Source organism: Haliotis asinina, chromosome 5 (assembly GCF_037392515.1).
Source record: "Haliotis asinina isolate JCU_RB_2024 chromosome 5, JCU_Hal_asi_v2, whole genome shotgun sequence".
Lineage (NCBI taxonomy): Eukaryota > Metazoa > Mollusca > Gastropoda > Lepetellida > Haliotidae > Haliotis > Haliotis asinina.
This window is the reverse complement of record NC_090284.1, coordinates 7281345-7297307: the sequence shown is the minus strand read 5'-3', so window position 1 is coordinate 7297307 and position 15963 is coordinate 7281345. Positions and strand designations below refer to the sequence as shown.

At 38.6% G+C, this 15963-nt stretch overlaps 1 protein-coding gene across 1 annotated transcript; it reads right to left on the bottom strand.

Annotated features, from left to right (window-relative positions):
• Positions 1-212: 212 nt before the first annotated feature.
• LOC137283587 (methionine aminopeptidase 1-like) lies at positions 213-13751 on the bottom strand. The gene is made up of 13 exons (XM_067815165.1): positions 13603-13751; positions 11711-11762; positions 11234-11316; positions 10618-10678; positions 10413-10504; positions 9498-9581; positions 8510-8577; positions 5683-5753; positions 4639-4770; positions 3870-3975; positions 3386-3423; positions 2996-3061; positions 213-1820 (listed from the first exon to the last, which is right to left on the bottom strand). The coding sequence occupies exons 1-13, from the start codon at positions 13720-13722 to the stop codon at positions 1654-1656; spliced, it is 1140 nt and encodes a 379-aa protein (XP_067671266.1). The 5' UTR covers positions 13723-13751; the 3' UTR covers positions 213-1653.
• Positions 13752-15963: the final 2212 nt, after the last annotated feature.

Below are 15963 nucleotides of genomic sequence, written 5' to 3'. Positions count from 1 at the left end.
CCCACTGGCTAGTGAGTGACAGTTTGAACCTATTATTTTAATGCTTAGCCTGCATGTCAAAGCATTCCTGCTTCCCAAATGAGGATGGGGTTTGAATTCTCCCCGATGAGTAAGCCCAGTTTGATGCCCTGAGTTTGCTGGTACATGTATATTGCTTATTGTGGCATAAACTTTACTAATAAATGTACAAAATCACTTCACAAAACTGTTCAGAAAGTCGATATCTTTACTGCTCAGTTATGTAATGATGACATGTATGTACAGTCAATGAACAAAGCTACAGATCACAAATACAAACAATGGTTGCCATGGTTACATAATGCATATTTATACAAGTTATAGATCTTTAAACTTTGATTCTTCATCCAGCTGCAAGATTTGGCTTGCTGTATTCAAGCAGTAAAGAACAATACATATTTAAGCAACATGTAACATCCGATTTATAAAGCCAGTCGAATTACTTGACCTCACATATTTCAGCACTGAGATTGATAAAATGAAATCACTGGCACACCTCAAGATTACATGAATGAATGTTCTTCATACCAAGCAATATAGTGGTTGATAGAATGAAGCACAATCATACAAGATTCAAAACATGTATGGTTGAAAAGTGCTTTTCTGCAATTTTATGAGACTTCAAATTATGTCTGAGTGAACATTCATTTTACAGTGTATGACTAAATCATATCTAAAAGAAATCCTTGTCATTTTCATCAAAATAAAGGGATGTCCAGAAAATATATAGACTTGTGATCAACTGGTGATAAGTAAGATTGGTTTCAAGATTAAAGTTATATAATGGTTTAGTGACAAAGAGAGCCAAAATGTGACACAGGTGATAGATTTTTCATTCAGGTCAAATCCACAGGCACAGGTTTCATGCTAACAGCTAAAGAATCACAGTGAAGTCACAACCAGATAAAACAATATCCTGGTACAGTTTGAGAACACAATCCTCCATAGCTGATTAGTCCTGACCATGTCACAGAAGTGCCTGTTTGTGGGGATGTGAGTCATGAACACATGACAATGGTGATCCTTTGTGGAGCCAATAACACCAGAGCACCCACTAATATTTCTGTTGTCACATGGCGGAAGATGCTAGAAAAGATGACAGATTGTACCGGTGTATGAACTCAACCAGGCTATGACTAGTCAAGCTCATTCTGAATCTTCTTCTGTAGCGCAACTTCTAATAATACTTTCAAGTCCCATTCAACTGCAAAACCATCATCTAATTGTTTATTATCCAGTTCATGTCAAAGCCACTGATTAAATAATCAAGTGCACACATTCATTCATCCCATCAAGAATGGCTGTAGTTTACACAAGTCAAGCTTCTGTGAGCAGCTTCAAAGTTCTTTGAAAAATCAAATACCTATGCTAAGATTCTTATAACATGACCATCAATGATGACAATTTACAATCACTATTTTAGTAATGACAAACATTTTCCACATTCACTGTATATGATTTTCTTTTCAGCCAAATCCCCAACAAATATACATCTTGATAATCTCCAGCGATAGACAAGACTTCTCCAGCAAGGTGATGTGGTCAGTGCAAGGATACATGACATCATGTGTATATTGCTCCACAATAAAATAGTTTCACACACTATCATCACATAAAACAGCAAACAGTCTGCTGTTACATCTTGTCCATGAAATGAGGTTGTCCATTCTTGTCAAGCCTCCTCGTGAGGACATCACAGCCAGTTTCTGTCACGAGCAGAGTGTGTTCAAACTGAGCTGACCGACGGCCATCTTGTGTCACAGCAGTCCAGTTGTCTGGCCACATTTCATCCCTCCATGTTCCTGTAATAACAACAGGAATGGATGGATGTCACATTCTGATGTGGACATGCATCAAATGTTGATAAGAATATAGTAAGGGACCCCTCATATATGTACATGGGGATTTTCTACTGTAATCTGAGATCTCATGGAAAAGTTCCTTGAAAATCTATAAAAGTTCAAGCAATATATTATTCAACATGTAAAGATGACATTTCTCCTCTTAAAGAAATGACTTCAATATTTATTTTGTTTATGCAGTTAGAAACTTAAAAAGATGCCTCAATAAATGCATAAATCTATGGAAATCAACTGTGATAAATATTAAAGCCACTTCACACTCCTATTATTCAATTACAAACATAAACATCTGTAGGCAATAACAAGAAATCACAGACATCAGTCAGCAAAATCAGGAAACACAAGCTCACCTTCAACATTATCAGCTATTCTGTAAATCGTAATACACCAGTGACCCCTGACTAGTTTGATGAGTGGATACTGTTTTTGAAATATATGTGCGAAAACAAAATTCTTGGTTCATCAAATTTCGTGGCATCTTACATATCATGACACATAAAAAGTTCCCCTCAAATGTTGAGTAGAATATTTACTAAATCTTCATTGAAAGTCAGTATCACTGTTCTCCAACCCCAACCTTCTCCACCACTTCCAACAAGCATTAAGTGTAGGTAACATCTATCTGTAACTGTCTGTTGCAGAAGCACAACTTCTGAATAACTTCAGTGGTGCTTATCTTAGCAGGCTGGCTGGTTGGTTCATTAATGCTGCACTCAGAAATATTCCAGCAATAGGGACCCGACAATCCAGTGATCAACAGCAAGAACATGGATCTACACAACAGGGACATGATGACGAGTCAACCAAGTCAGCAAGTCCGACAACCTGATTCCATTAATACAAGCATGGGTTGCTGAAGATCTTTACTGATAGAAGTTCATCTCAACCTCCAATGACCAGCTATAGATGGTATTTTTTGTACAACACAAATAAGATATTTTACTCCAATACAATGTTTCTGTGCATTATGATTTCACCAACCATCAAAGGAGGGGCGATCACCTGAGGATACCTATTACTGAAGTACTATCAGTTCTTCCTTAAGAGAGGGGTTACATTGCAGGGATGTGCATGAATTGTGCAGGATGTGAGCTACCATCCACACACCAACATACCTTCTGAGATCATGGGCTCTATAGTAAAGCAGTGTCCTGGCTTCATCACACCTACAGCTTTATTCTCTGAAACACATCAAACATACATCAGCACTTCCCTACTGGAGAGACAAGCTACTTCATGAAGCCTACAGCTTTATTCTCTGAAACATATCACTAGTTGTAACTGCATTGTACTGTGAAAGGCAGGAACTGATTTTGATACACTGAGGTTGTACTGAGACTGTGCCAAGTCTGTAGCACAGTATGGAAGCTAACATCATCTAAGTGCTAAGGTTGCCTAATGGAACAAAACCAGTTCATGAGACCAATGCTGGTGGTTCTTGGACTGGTTACTGCATGCTTCCACAAAGTCTAAACCTTAGGTCCTTCACAACAGATGCCACTTACTTGCATAGTGAGGAACACTGGGAGCAGTGTGGAACAGCCTGGAACACAACAGGGCACAATGTGTTCACAGCAGTGTTGTTGAGTCTGGAGCCACTGCATTTATCTTGATCGTCATCGTTTTCTTATTCTTTATATTATTACTCTTAATTTAAACACACTGCTCAAATACTTTTATCATATTTCAAGAATTCATTTAAAACGTTACAGACTGGCCAGAAGAAATACAATGTGGACAACAATGTGGAGAGTCATAATATTTAAAAAATCACAAGTCTGAACAAAAAATACACTATACTTTATCTGTCTGAAATCCCAGAAACATTCCTCAAGTTAGTAGAGAGATGGATGGAACAGGACCCTGGCCCATGAAATGACCCTGGCACTTTGACTGTCATAAGTCTGTCACATAGTACTGGAGCTACAAATACCCTAATGCAATGTGTGGAACAAGTCCCTCAACTGGAAGTAACAAACAGCAACTCACTGATGGATTCCATGTCCACAGTAACTTCTAACAACAGAGTAGCCGTGGGCTTGAGCGTGTTTCTGAATTACATTGCCTATTTCTCGGTATCGAACACCAGGTTTCACTGAAATAGAAAGCCCAAAATGAAGACTTGTTTCACAGAGGTAAATGGGGAATTTTTCCATTTATTATATAAATTAATACATGTATGTTTCAGAAAACTAAACAGGTGAATCACCTTCTTAACATAACCTTGAAATGTTTTAAGCCAATCAGGTAGACTCCTGCTTAATGACATCAGCCTGTAAATTTTCACGTCTGGACCAGAGAATCCAATGCTTCATACTGTCTAAAACATTCCACAGCATCTTACTAGGATGTTATGCAATGAACATAACTAAGAATGACCGGCTAATCCACTTGATCATCTTTTGCAACCAGCATACACAGTTAGGGAACAATTTTAACAAAATAATCCCACCAGAAATGGTTTCTGAGTTACTTGTGTCACTGATCATGATATTACAGAATTGTATGCCATAGCTACACAACTACCATATATGACCACAGGTAAGCTGATCTCTTAGATAGGCTGAGGTCCGACTGGACCCTGAAAATCGGTATCAAAATGGTATGTCTGGTACATGAGAATGAGAATGTGAAGCCCATTTCTGATGTCCCTTGCCAAGATATGTCTGGAATATTGCTAAAAGCAACATAACTAATCTCACTTGCTCACACATGGAGAACCTGGCAACCTATGCATTTTTAAATACAAACTACCTACCTTCGTCTATTGCATGTTGTAAACACTCATGCGTTGTCTTCACCAACTTCTTGCTCTTTTCATCAACTGCCCCCACAAAAAATGTCTCATTCAGATCTCCATGGTAACCACGGTGACAAACAGTGATATCAACTGGAAACAAAAAAGGAAACGTAATACATAAAATCAGAAATAGGTCACCTGTTTTGATACAAGTAGAACACTCCACTTACATTTTCTCAGCATTAAAACTTCCTTACATTTTGTGTTTACACATTGAAAACATGAAATACATCACAGTTTAAATACCAACTCATTACAAACAATATGTTTTCACAATTATCATACTTATCCTACCTTACACAGTACTAACAATAATCAACAGTAGTCCCTATATATGAACAATAGAACAGTAACAAATAATTAGTGTTGCAAAATTGCCCTGAGTGGTCATTTCTAGGCATCTTCGTTGGCATAGCTCCCAGTGCTAATGAAGCTGTTCATCCATGTATCTCATTCTTCTTCAGTGAATGCTATCATTAACTTTTGAGGTATTATTTCACATATCACCATAACATTGCAATAATAAAGATGATACATAACATTATCACTCATGAATTTACAAGTGGCATAAAGAGTCTTATCGATATCTGACTCTAAAGACTTTTTCAAAACCAGGTTGTTTTACATTATGTGACAGTACTCTCCATGAAGATCTAAAGAATGTTACAGGCGCATAAAAAGTCAATAGTTTCGTGTAAGCTCAATAGCTTGTAAAGCCTCATAGTATAGATAGTATAGAGTGCTGTTGAAAAAGAATCATGTGTAAGCCTGGGCTTTTCCTCATAATGGTAGCTATGTCCTTGTCTTTCAAAATAGGTCTAATGAGCTTTTTGTTACAAAATTAACCTATCAGCATCAAGGATTCCAAAAGGTGACATTGAATATAAACCAAAATGTGTTTCTCTCCAAAAACAAATGAAGCCAGTCACAACAAAGGTTGTGCAACTACTTTGTCAGAATAAAACATGACTAAAAAAAATGAAGCTCACTGATCACACTCACTGTTCATAATGTCCCCGTCTTGTAGAGGACGCAAATCTGGAATTCCATGACAGATAACTTCATTGACCGATCTGTGGAAACAATATTGAAACATCTACCTTAAGAAAGGTAAGGTATTTTATGGATGACAACTTCTTTATTATTTATTCATGCAAACCTGTACAGGTCAATGACTCTTCCAAGGAAGTCCTCCTTGGGGTACATACAAGCATTAAAATGTCCATTTTATATCCTATGACAGTTGTAGCTATATTTTTCAACAAAATATTTACAAAACAAAAAACATGTTTTTGTCTTATGAGACCACCCCCTACAGGGCCCCACCGGGCCCCCTACTGCAAAGTGCAGGTAACCCTTGCCTTCTACCTTATTTTTATTTTTCATGCTTTCATGAACGTATCAAAAAGAATGAGGGCAGGCGGGTGGCCATACCCTTAGAGGACTTTCTTCAAAGAATCATTAACCTCTATAGGTTTGGACGATGTTTTCTCAGAAGAAGTCCACCTTGGGGTACATATAGGCATATACAGACTCCCAAAGATTGTGAGCGCCTAACAAATAAACCACCACCAAGCGCTCTCGGCAAGAGGAGGCTAAGTGTAAACCACCATCACCCAAAGTGCTGATTAAAACAGATTCCCAACTACTAAAGTCTCGGGAACTCTCAGCATACAAAAATCCCTTAAACATGTGTTGGCTCACTGTTACACTTACTTGATCTCACGAAAAGCTGCTCATAGAGAGGTATTTCAAACTGGCGGCTTCATACCCAAATCCACCATGAGAAGAGTTAATACAGCATATGACTGGTTACTGCGTTCAAAACCCATCCCGCCTTTTCTTGCTTTTAAGTGAAGAGAGGTATTTCAAACTGGAGGCTTCATACCCAAATCCACCATGAGAAGAGTTAATACAGCATATGACTGGTTACTGCGTTCAAAACCCATCCCGCCTTTTCTTGCTTTTAAGTGAAGAAGACGTATGTACACTCAAGCCCAACCCAAAAGGACATTAAGGCTTATACAATGTAATGACCTGCACTATATCAACACTGAACACAGAAACGATACCAGTGACCAGTTACTCACTTGGTCAGGGTGGCAGGACACTCTCCACCAAAGAACCAAACTGAGCATGATCCTTAGAATGCATGTCAAGTCAGAAATGGCAAATGAAGGCATTCGGCCAAAGGGTAACAGAACCGATGTCCTAACTGACCAGTGCTGCTGTGTATTGTCAATGAAGCGGCATCTCCTGGCCATGGCACATTAGACATCAGGCCAAGACCTGTACCAGCCATGGGGATCTGGCCCTTCTGGAGCTGAAGCCTGGTCGGTGCTACCATGTCTCAAGACACATGGGAGCAGCCTGGCAATGCTGGGTTCCCCTGATGTATATAGGTAAGTAGAAATCGAAACATCGAGGTGATCAGTAGCTCCGTCACACTCAACAGTCTCCTGGCCAGGGCATCGATAGACATCAAAACAGAGACCTAAGCTACCAGCACCAGGGATCTGCGCCGTACCGTGGCTGAAGCCCGGGTCAGTGCTAGTCCCTAGGTTCACACCGTCCCTGGAGCTGAAGTTCGAGTCTGATCATCCCATGCGCCTCCCCTAAATGATGCAAAAGCATGAAAAGTGAGATACGAGGTAGAAGGAGACAGTTACATGCTCTTGGCTGTAGGGGGCCCAGTAGGGCCCTGTAGGGGTGGTCTCACAAGACAAAAACAAGTTTTCAGATTTGGAACTAGTATATTGAAAAATATAGTTACAACTGTCGTAGAATTTACAACAGTGATTTTAATGTATGTATCCCAAGGAGGACTTCTTCAGAAAAAGAACCATAAGCCTGTTTGTGCTATAGTACTTCATTCTTGCTTGACAATGGTTTAATAACCTTCACCGAAATACTGCATCATAACAAAGAAGCTGTCGTCCCTAAAATATCTTACTATCTTCCTTACTATTCAAACTTCTCAAATGAAACAAATCAACATCTATCTTTATTCTCATCATCAGCAACATTCTCATTATCCTCAACACATCATTAACAAACATCCATAAGTGGCCCCTGGCTGATAACAATGTTCATAGGACACATCTACCCACCAATTTCTGGTGGAAATTTTATTCAATCATACTGAATATATCTGTCTCCTTAAATGTATATGAGTTTCTTGTTAAATGTGATATTCAGAAATACTCCAGCCGCATGACAGCATCCTGTAAACAACTGAGTATGGAGCAGATGCTCCAGTGATTGATACTGTGAACCACAATCTACACTGTCGGGTTACGTCAACCTGCCACCACGAGGTCACAAAGACTGACCTCCTGATCTATCAAGACTAGTCACCTAAGACCGGCACTAGCTGCTATTACTAACCCCTAATTGTTAAGCACCATGACATAATGCAAACTAAGTCTTCAGATACAAACCAGTCGCACTGCAACACAGTGTATCCTAACGACATACTCAACCCTAAATTCCATGATCATTTATTGTTAAAAATACAGTCAAGACAAAAGCCATGTTTCTAGTCCATGGGCAGTCCTATTCTATGTCCCCAAACACAGCAGACATTTACATTCCCTGAGTAGATCATATACATCCTCAACTCTGACAACAGAAGTACCCTGACAACATACACAATCCTAAATTCCATGACCATTTATTGTTAAAAACACTGATCAAGACAAAAGCCATGTTTCTAGTCCATGGGCGGTCTTATTCTATGTCCCCAAACAAAGCAGACGTTTACATCCCCTGAGTAGATCAAATACATCCACAACTCTGACAACAGTAGTATGGAGATGCAGTTACTTACGTGCAACATGACTTCGGGAACCCATAATAGTTGAGAGGAGATGGGTAGCACTCCCTGTCTATGCATGCCTACAAGTAGAGTGTAGGTTAAGACGAACATATAGTGAGATATTTCTGATAATCATGATTTGCAAAATCATGGAAATTGCAATATTTTGATAACTGTAAAAGAGTAACAGCAACTTACATATGTCACAGTTTACAAGGATCATTCTAAACTACATCCTCTATAATCTCCTGGGTTTACATTCCGATAAATCTCCACTAGTACCCTTGAAGCATCTATGGCTCGGCCTGATAATTCTACTACCTCCCTTTGCTGACTCTGCCTTCTCACAGTAGCCTATCAGATAAATTACTACAACTGAGCTCAAAGGTTTGCATGCTGTGCAACTCAGATTTAGGGAAACAATCATGTAGACAAATTGACAAATCGAAACCTTTAAAAGACATATACAAAAACTCCTACCTCTTACTGGGTACGTCTGCCACAATTGTGTACCGAATTCAGTTGGTTAGATAAAAAGAGGCAGAAGAGAGTTATGATAGAAGCCTTGTGACTGGTACTCTCATCTTCCCAGCATACACAACTGATCAGATAAAAAATGAGCAAAGGGAGGTAACAGAATTATCATGCGAAGCCTTAGATACCTCCAGGGTACTAGTGGAGAACTATTGAACGTATACCCTGGAGGTTATTGAGGATAATTTAACAAAAGACACAAAAAACAACAACACCCAACTAGTTTGATTTAAATCATGGAAAGGACAGTTAGTTACCTGCTCAGTCACAGACAAACAAGGTAAATGTTATCATGAATGACATCAATATCGACTTGTAACAAACAAAACGTAAAATGTGTACTTGGATTATTGTGTCAACAGTACAATGAAACATCATATCCATATTGCAAATTCCTGCCAGTGAACGTACTCCCCGAAATCTCAAAGCATAAATTCCTACCACTATTCCAAGATGAATCTCTCACCTCATGTGCAATCAAATCTATCTCATCTGTTGTGGTGCCGACCTCTACTGCTTTAGCTGCCTCGTCCAAGACTTCACGACCAAGCTATAATCAACCAGATACAAAGCACTGTATCAACCAAAGACAAAAAAGGCTGAAGAGCTAAGACGCAGCACAAATAACACATTAATCAAGTTAGCGAAAAAATACTCTCAGCCATCAAAGTACATGAGGCAAATATGTGGGCACCACATGATATCGATGGTTATCATTATTTCATTCAAAAAGACCTGGAGTCCTTGATATACCACTGGTCTTGGCATCCTGGCATGTTCTGGGACAAGGCACCATACACATACGATCTACACATTACTTAACAAGAATGAAGCAAACGATCTTACAGTTATGGCAACATGAATGTAGATCTACATTAATCCATGCATGCACTGATCTCAATCAGATGATGAGTTGTATGAATGAGCTGTAGTATTATTTAAAAACTGAATGTTACAAACAAAATTCAACTGTTGTTATATTCCTTCCACCACAACACATGCTCGACCATATGGAGCAGTGAGAGTGAGTTGCAAAGTCAGAAGGGATGTGAAACAAATCCGAATGTGAGACCCAAACTGTGATTGTGTAATAGGTGAAGATGTATGAAAATGAAGACAACTGGCCCATCTGTACACACTTCAGACTTGTACATTTTGCAAACAACTTACAATGTTATTCAACAATATATACAGAGAGAAATAAGTTAATTGTATTGTTATTGACAAATGCAGATCATCCTGTTCTTGTTTGATCCACTCAATAATTACAGTCAGCATCAGTTGCTGTGACCATATTCTAACCTGGAATCCCAAGAGAATGAAATGATGTAATGGGATGCTACATACCCAGATTATTCATTACAGAGAAACTTCTCCCTACCCTGCAGGCAACAGCCATGCCCTCCTTCTCCTCATCGTCTAGTATCTTTATGTTGGTTGTTCCTCGCAGTTGGCGCTCAGTCAGTGGGACACCTGTGCACAGGAACAGAAACATGGTTTTAACGACATTCAGGTGCATGAACTAACCCAGAATTCAACTAGCAGGAGCTTTTCTCTAAATTTTAACAAGTCCAAAATTCACATACCTTCAGGGTGGTCAGCATAGTCTGGACGTCCAATTGTGTCTGGGACCTGTCGTTTGGGAGTCTAAAAATGATTGAAACAAACAACATTATGCATGGTTGATTCTTAAAAGTCAAGTGACTCTATAACTCTCAAACTGATGACCCACGTAGACAGTACAAGACCAAAATATCTGGACATATAACAGTAATCTGTGTCTATCAGCTGCATTGCCCAATGCAGAAAGTAAAACACTGATGTTTTTAATTTTTCATATTTTGTATGTGGTTTACAGTGTGCGAAATTCACAATGTTCTCCGACTGATAAAAATTATTCAGGACCACAAAATAGTAAGTTTGCAGTGGTCCTGATGTCCACTGAAATCTGTAGTGATAGTTAAGTAAATCTATGAATGTTATTTTGGACCAGTGAAGTACAGACAAAGCCACTAATTACTGTCCATCCACTGATCCTGTGATCTAGTGGGAAATTTTGAAAGGTTTCTTTTCCTGGATTAAACAAACATTCAACCAGAAACTCTGACAGTGATTCACAAGACAAGGGCTTCAGTCTAATGGCTAAATATGTCAATATGGATAAACGAATCAACATTAATCATTCACATGAAAATATCTTACCACAGAGTAGGGTCGCAGAGTACCAGTGAAGTGAAAGCCAGGCCATGGGTTGAAACCACCCTTGGTATGCACATCATTCTCTTCTGGATGAAAGACACATAGGGATCAGCATAGAAATGGAATGAAACCCTGGGTGCTATTATTTTAAGGTATGGGAGTTAAGATCACTTTATTAGTAAGATTGCCTTGTGCAACAGCAAATACTGACATATATGATTCCTTTTTAGACTTTAGAAATAAAATGAATTCAAATGGTAATCTACAGCAGTGCAAAATCATGAAATGTCAGCTTCTATTCCAAACAATGCACAATGCCCTTTCTGCATCTATTACACTTATTTAATCTATGATGCAGGAACTTACATTCCGTCAGTTCATGAAGAAGTGAAAAGTGAAATAATGTATCTGCTAAGATGAATGACATTGACATGCATTTGATATAAATCATGTGTATCTGTATGTTAGTATTTTACTTACTATTTTTCTTGTGAAGCTTCTTGTGTTCAGACCATGACCCTTTGAAACAATCCTGAAGACAAATAATGACATTCCTACACAGTAGGTGTTACTGTAATCAGTGATACGCTATATTTGGTAATACCAGTCAATACTGTGCTCACTCTTAAAGTTGGAACATGCAAATTCATGACAAACATTGGCAGAATCATAAGTTATTTTAAAGGACTGCACTAAATGACACCTTTTGTACTTGACACCCTTTCTATACCTTTCCTCTACAGAATATGTGATGATACATTTTAAGAGAGAGTGAGTTTAGGTTTATGTCATTTTTAGCAAAATTCAATTACCCCACTGCCCCACTTTTTAAGAGACAGCTTTCCACTAATGTTACATGTCAAAATATTTAAAAAATAAGAATAAAACTCTGCACTTTACTATAATACACAGCAAAAAAATTAAACACTTTCTGACTCGATTCATTATCCTTCATATAACCATATCCTATGTGATGGAAGCCAGTAAATATCTGAGTTTAGCCCAGACAAACCGGCAACATCCCAGGATACTGTGTCATGGAATGAGCCAGGTGCAATTGATCCATTCCATCATCACTTAGAACAAGCATCAGTTGCTTGAAACCTATTCCAACCATGAATTCAGTCATAATTCTATATTGCCTGGTATATGTTTTAGTTACAGAGAAGCATCTAACAGTTTATCGGGTGATATCTGACAACGAAGAAGCATAGGAATGTAATCTGCATAAGATGTGTTTATCCAGAGTAAGCATTTTCTTCATTAAACTCGAAACATGCCTAAAATTATACACATTCTCCTGAAATTACATTAAGACACAGCCAACACACACCTTCAATCAGAATCAAAAATAAGAACATTAAGAGGTGTGAAATCATAAAGCATACAGAAACATACACATGGTCAAGGCAGTGTGTTTGATCGGCCAGTAGTGAAACCATTAAGATTGAAACCAAATGTTTGGAACTTGGCAGGAACTACATATAGTTTTGGTGGTAACCTGTCCTGAATAGGAGTCGTATTTATGACTAACCAAAAGAATTAAAGAGGCACAACAATTTGCAAGCAAGAGCCACAGCCTGGACATAATTTACACCATATTACCAGCATTCGAAATACCTGCTTGTCTGAACGCCAAGGCTGTGTTATTTTCAACAAAGACCGCCAGATTCTCAAATTCACCCACCTGATGGCTGTGTTAAAATTTAAATATGTATACCAAAATATGTTGTGGGCAGGTAAACTTTACATCTAACCAGTCTTGTGGTCTGGCTGTTATTTTGTGGAATTTCAAAACCTGATATTACATAAAGTGGGAATGGCTGAGCCCAGAACACTGAGATTGGTGGCTGATCAATCATGTGTGGTGAAGCAAGTTTGAAGTTGTGTCCCTTTGGTGTGAAATAGCCCTGTAACCATTGGTACAAATCCAAGATTCTTCCTGTGATTCTCGGTTTGTCAGTGCCATATATGTGCTCAGGGTTTCCAAAAAGTCTATAACTGGCTAAAACCCTGTTACACTTTGCGTTTACGTAAATCTATATAATATATTCTACTACCACTGAGATTTGATACAAAACATATTTCAATTGCAAGAAACTGTGTTTATTAAATCACGAGTGTATTCAACCTGTCTTTCAACTCTCCCTGCTTTCAATAGGCCTTAGTTTGGCCCCTTTTTTTTCATAATAAATCTGTAGCACTAGAACAAACGATCCAGATAAGCAGACTTCACAGTAGAGTTTCTTGATTTCACAGCAGGAATTTTGCTCATGACTTGACAGTTTTGAAGTTATCGAGACAGGGAAGTTGGAACTAATCCACAGATCGAAACAACAAGTGATCGCTGAGACGACTTGACTTCCGATTACCTGGGAACAGAAAAAGGACCCTGCAATCCCTAGTTTTATACAGGTTGGACACTGAAGCTTGGCTTCGCAGTTACAACCCGGTGTTTCGCAAACTCGTGCCGCAACACAGGCGGCCGCCATCTTGTTTCTGAGAACAAACTCAATCCAGAGTTACCTCCCCCGTATCTATAAATAGTGTAGAGTTGAGCGCTGGGATCTTTCAGTGATATATTTAACTTTGCGGCAGAAATAGATCAGTATTAATTTAATATAGTTATCAGTATTCTGAGAATCGGCTTTTGTTCAGCAGTATATCTTAAGTTAATTTCCTTCCTTTTGTTTTTGTTCTTTTCACAATAGTCGAATACAATCCTCATTTGGCTTCCGTGCAGAATATGGTCAAAGAGAAAGGCTTCCCAAATTTCAGTGCATCAGATTTGTTCTCTGATCACTTAGAAGAGAAAAGAGATATGTATCTATGGTGTAATGCCAATTTATCCCTTAATATAAAGAAAAGATGAAAACAGTTAATCTAATCGATATTAAGTCATTAAACCATTAGCGCCACTTAGCATATCTGTAAGATATATATAAGGCGCTTTACAAATGTATAAGTGTTGGTATTACTTTCCAGTACAATGATTGGTAGAAAGGTAAACTACACCACTCCTTAGTTATGGTGTTCAAACATTTCTTTACCATTTGATAATTAAAGTGATTTTCTACTGGTGTGTCGGGTATAGTGAAGTAGTTGATCGGATTACCGGATGTATGCTCACTAGCTGCGACACGTGTGATGCTGGCGATGAATTTTATTACATTTTGTTCTGCCATTTCTTCAAACATCAACGGACAACCAATATCTCAGATTACGTTAAAAAAAGTGAAAACTGTTTGACTGTAAACTAAGAAGTGTATATGAAGAATTGTGTATATGCTGTACGTAGTACAATCATAAAAACTGTGCAAACTTCCACGTAAACCATCCCTTCACTCCATGTACTCTCAACTATATATCTGTTATGCCAAGTATCCCGGCTCGAGCGTAATAAAAGTTCTGTTCTGTTGTGCCAGTGCTCATGGCCTGGACAGCGTAATAAAAGTTCTGTTCTGTTGTGCCATTGCTCATGGCCTGGACAATTGATTCCAAATTAAAACGCTCACAAAAGACATTGATACTACACTGAACTGTCTGGACTGAAGAACGGTTCGTGGAATGCGTATTCGGATATGTTTAGTTAGTGGATGTTTTGTTCTTGGACAGTGTGTTGTGCTCGCAAACGCACTACGCTTCGCGGAAAGGACTTCTGCACGAGATTTCCATACATGTCTGATATAAGAACAGTTCGTGATTCTGCAAAACATTGATAGGGTTAGGTTAGGAGAGTTATGACATTGATTATATGACGTCTGTATGTTGGATGTTGAACGGTTGACATGTTAGAAGTTAGATGAGTTGGTCATAATCGGACCTCAGTGGGTTATTGCCAGTGTGCGGTGTCATGCACTCGTTAGTTTATTGTAGACAGACACTTGTGGGGAAATAAAATTTGGGGTTGGATAAATGGAATTTTGTTTTGTTTTGTAAATTCCACTGCAAAACACTGCCTTTGCAATCTACACTATACTATCCATATACGCTCTATTAGGCTTTCAATGTAATACATTAGGCTTTCAACGTAAAATATTTGGGTTTCAATGTAGACTCCCAATTGTCGAATCCAAGCATGTTAAGAAATCAAGTGTTGTCATCTGATTTAATCATTTTCGACATTGTCCGGCTGTTGTTCAATAAACTTAATTGTTTCTTCACTTTTCACTTCTCCTGGTCAGTTATCGGCGTTTTTTTTTTTTTGTTGTTTTTTTTTTTTTTTGTTGTTGTTTTTTGTTTTGTTTTGTTTTTTGTTGTTGTTTTTTCAAAGTGAGATATATTTACCATCTATGACTGTGCCTGTTGTAAGAGGCGACTATAATAGAATCAGGTGGTCAGGCTCGCTGACTTCTTGATATATGTCATCGGCTCCCAATTGCGCAGATCCATGCTCATGTTGTTGATCACTGGATCGTCTGATCCAAACTCGATTGTTTACAGACCACTGCCATATGGCTGGAATATTAACGAACGAGATCAACGAAGGTGTGACCATGCATGTGACTGAAAATATGCTGGAACGAACGAGTGAGTGAGAGTGACGTTGGAATAACGCCGCTTTGTGCTGGGAGGAATTACCCCCGGTTTCAGTTAAATATCCACTGGCCGGTTCGGCTTGGGGCCGGTTAGGGTGTATTCGGTCGTGAGGACAGCCCAGAATGACGCAGGTGTCAAACCTCTCCACTATATTGAAAATAACGAGCAAGGGTATTGTGCTTATATACATGTAT

Excerpts from the sequence above, each read along its gene's own strand:
- LOC137283587 (XM_067815165.1), bottom strand. The coding sequence starts at position 13,722 with ATGGCGGCCGCCTGTGTTGCGGCACGAGTTTGCGAAACACCGGGTTGT. Across the intron at positions 11,317-11,710 it reads GAAGCTTCACAAGAAAAATA|AAGAGAATGATGTGCATACC; the intron begins GTAAGTAAAATA and ends TCTTTCATCCAG. Across the intron at positions 10,679-11,233 it reads CTCTGCGACCCTACTCTGTG|ACTCCCAAACGACAGGTCCC; the intron begins GTAAGATATTTT and ends AATCATTTTTAG.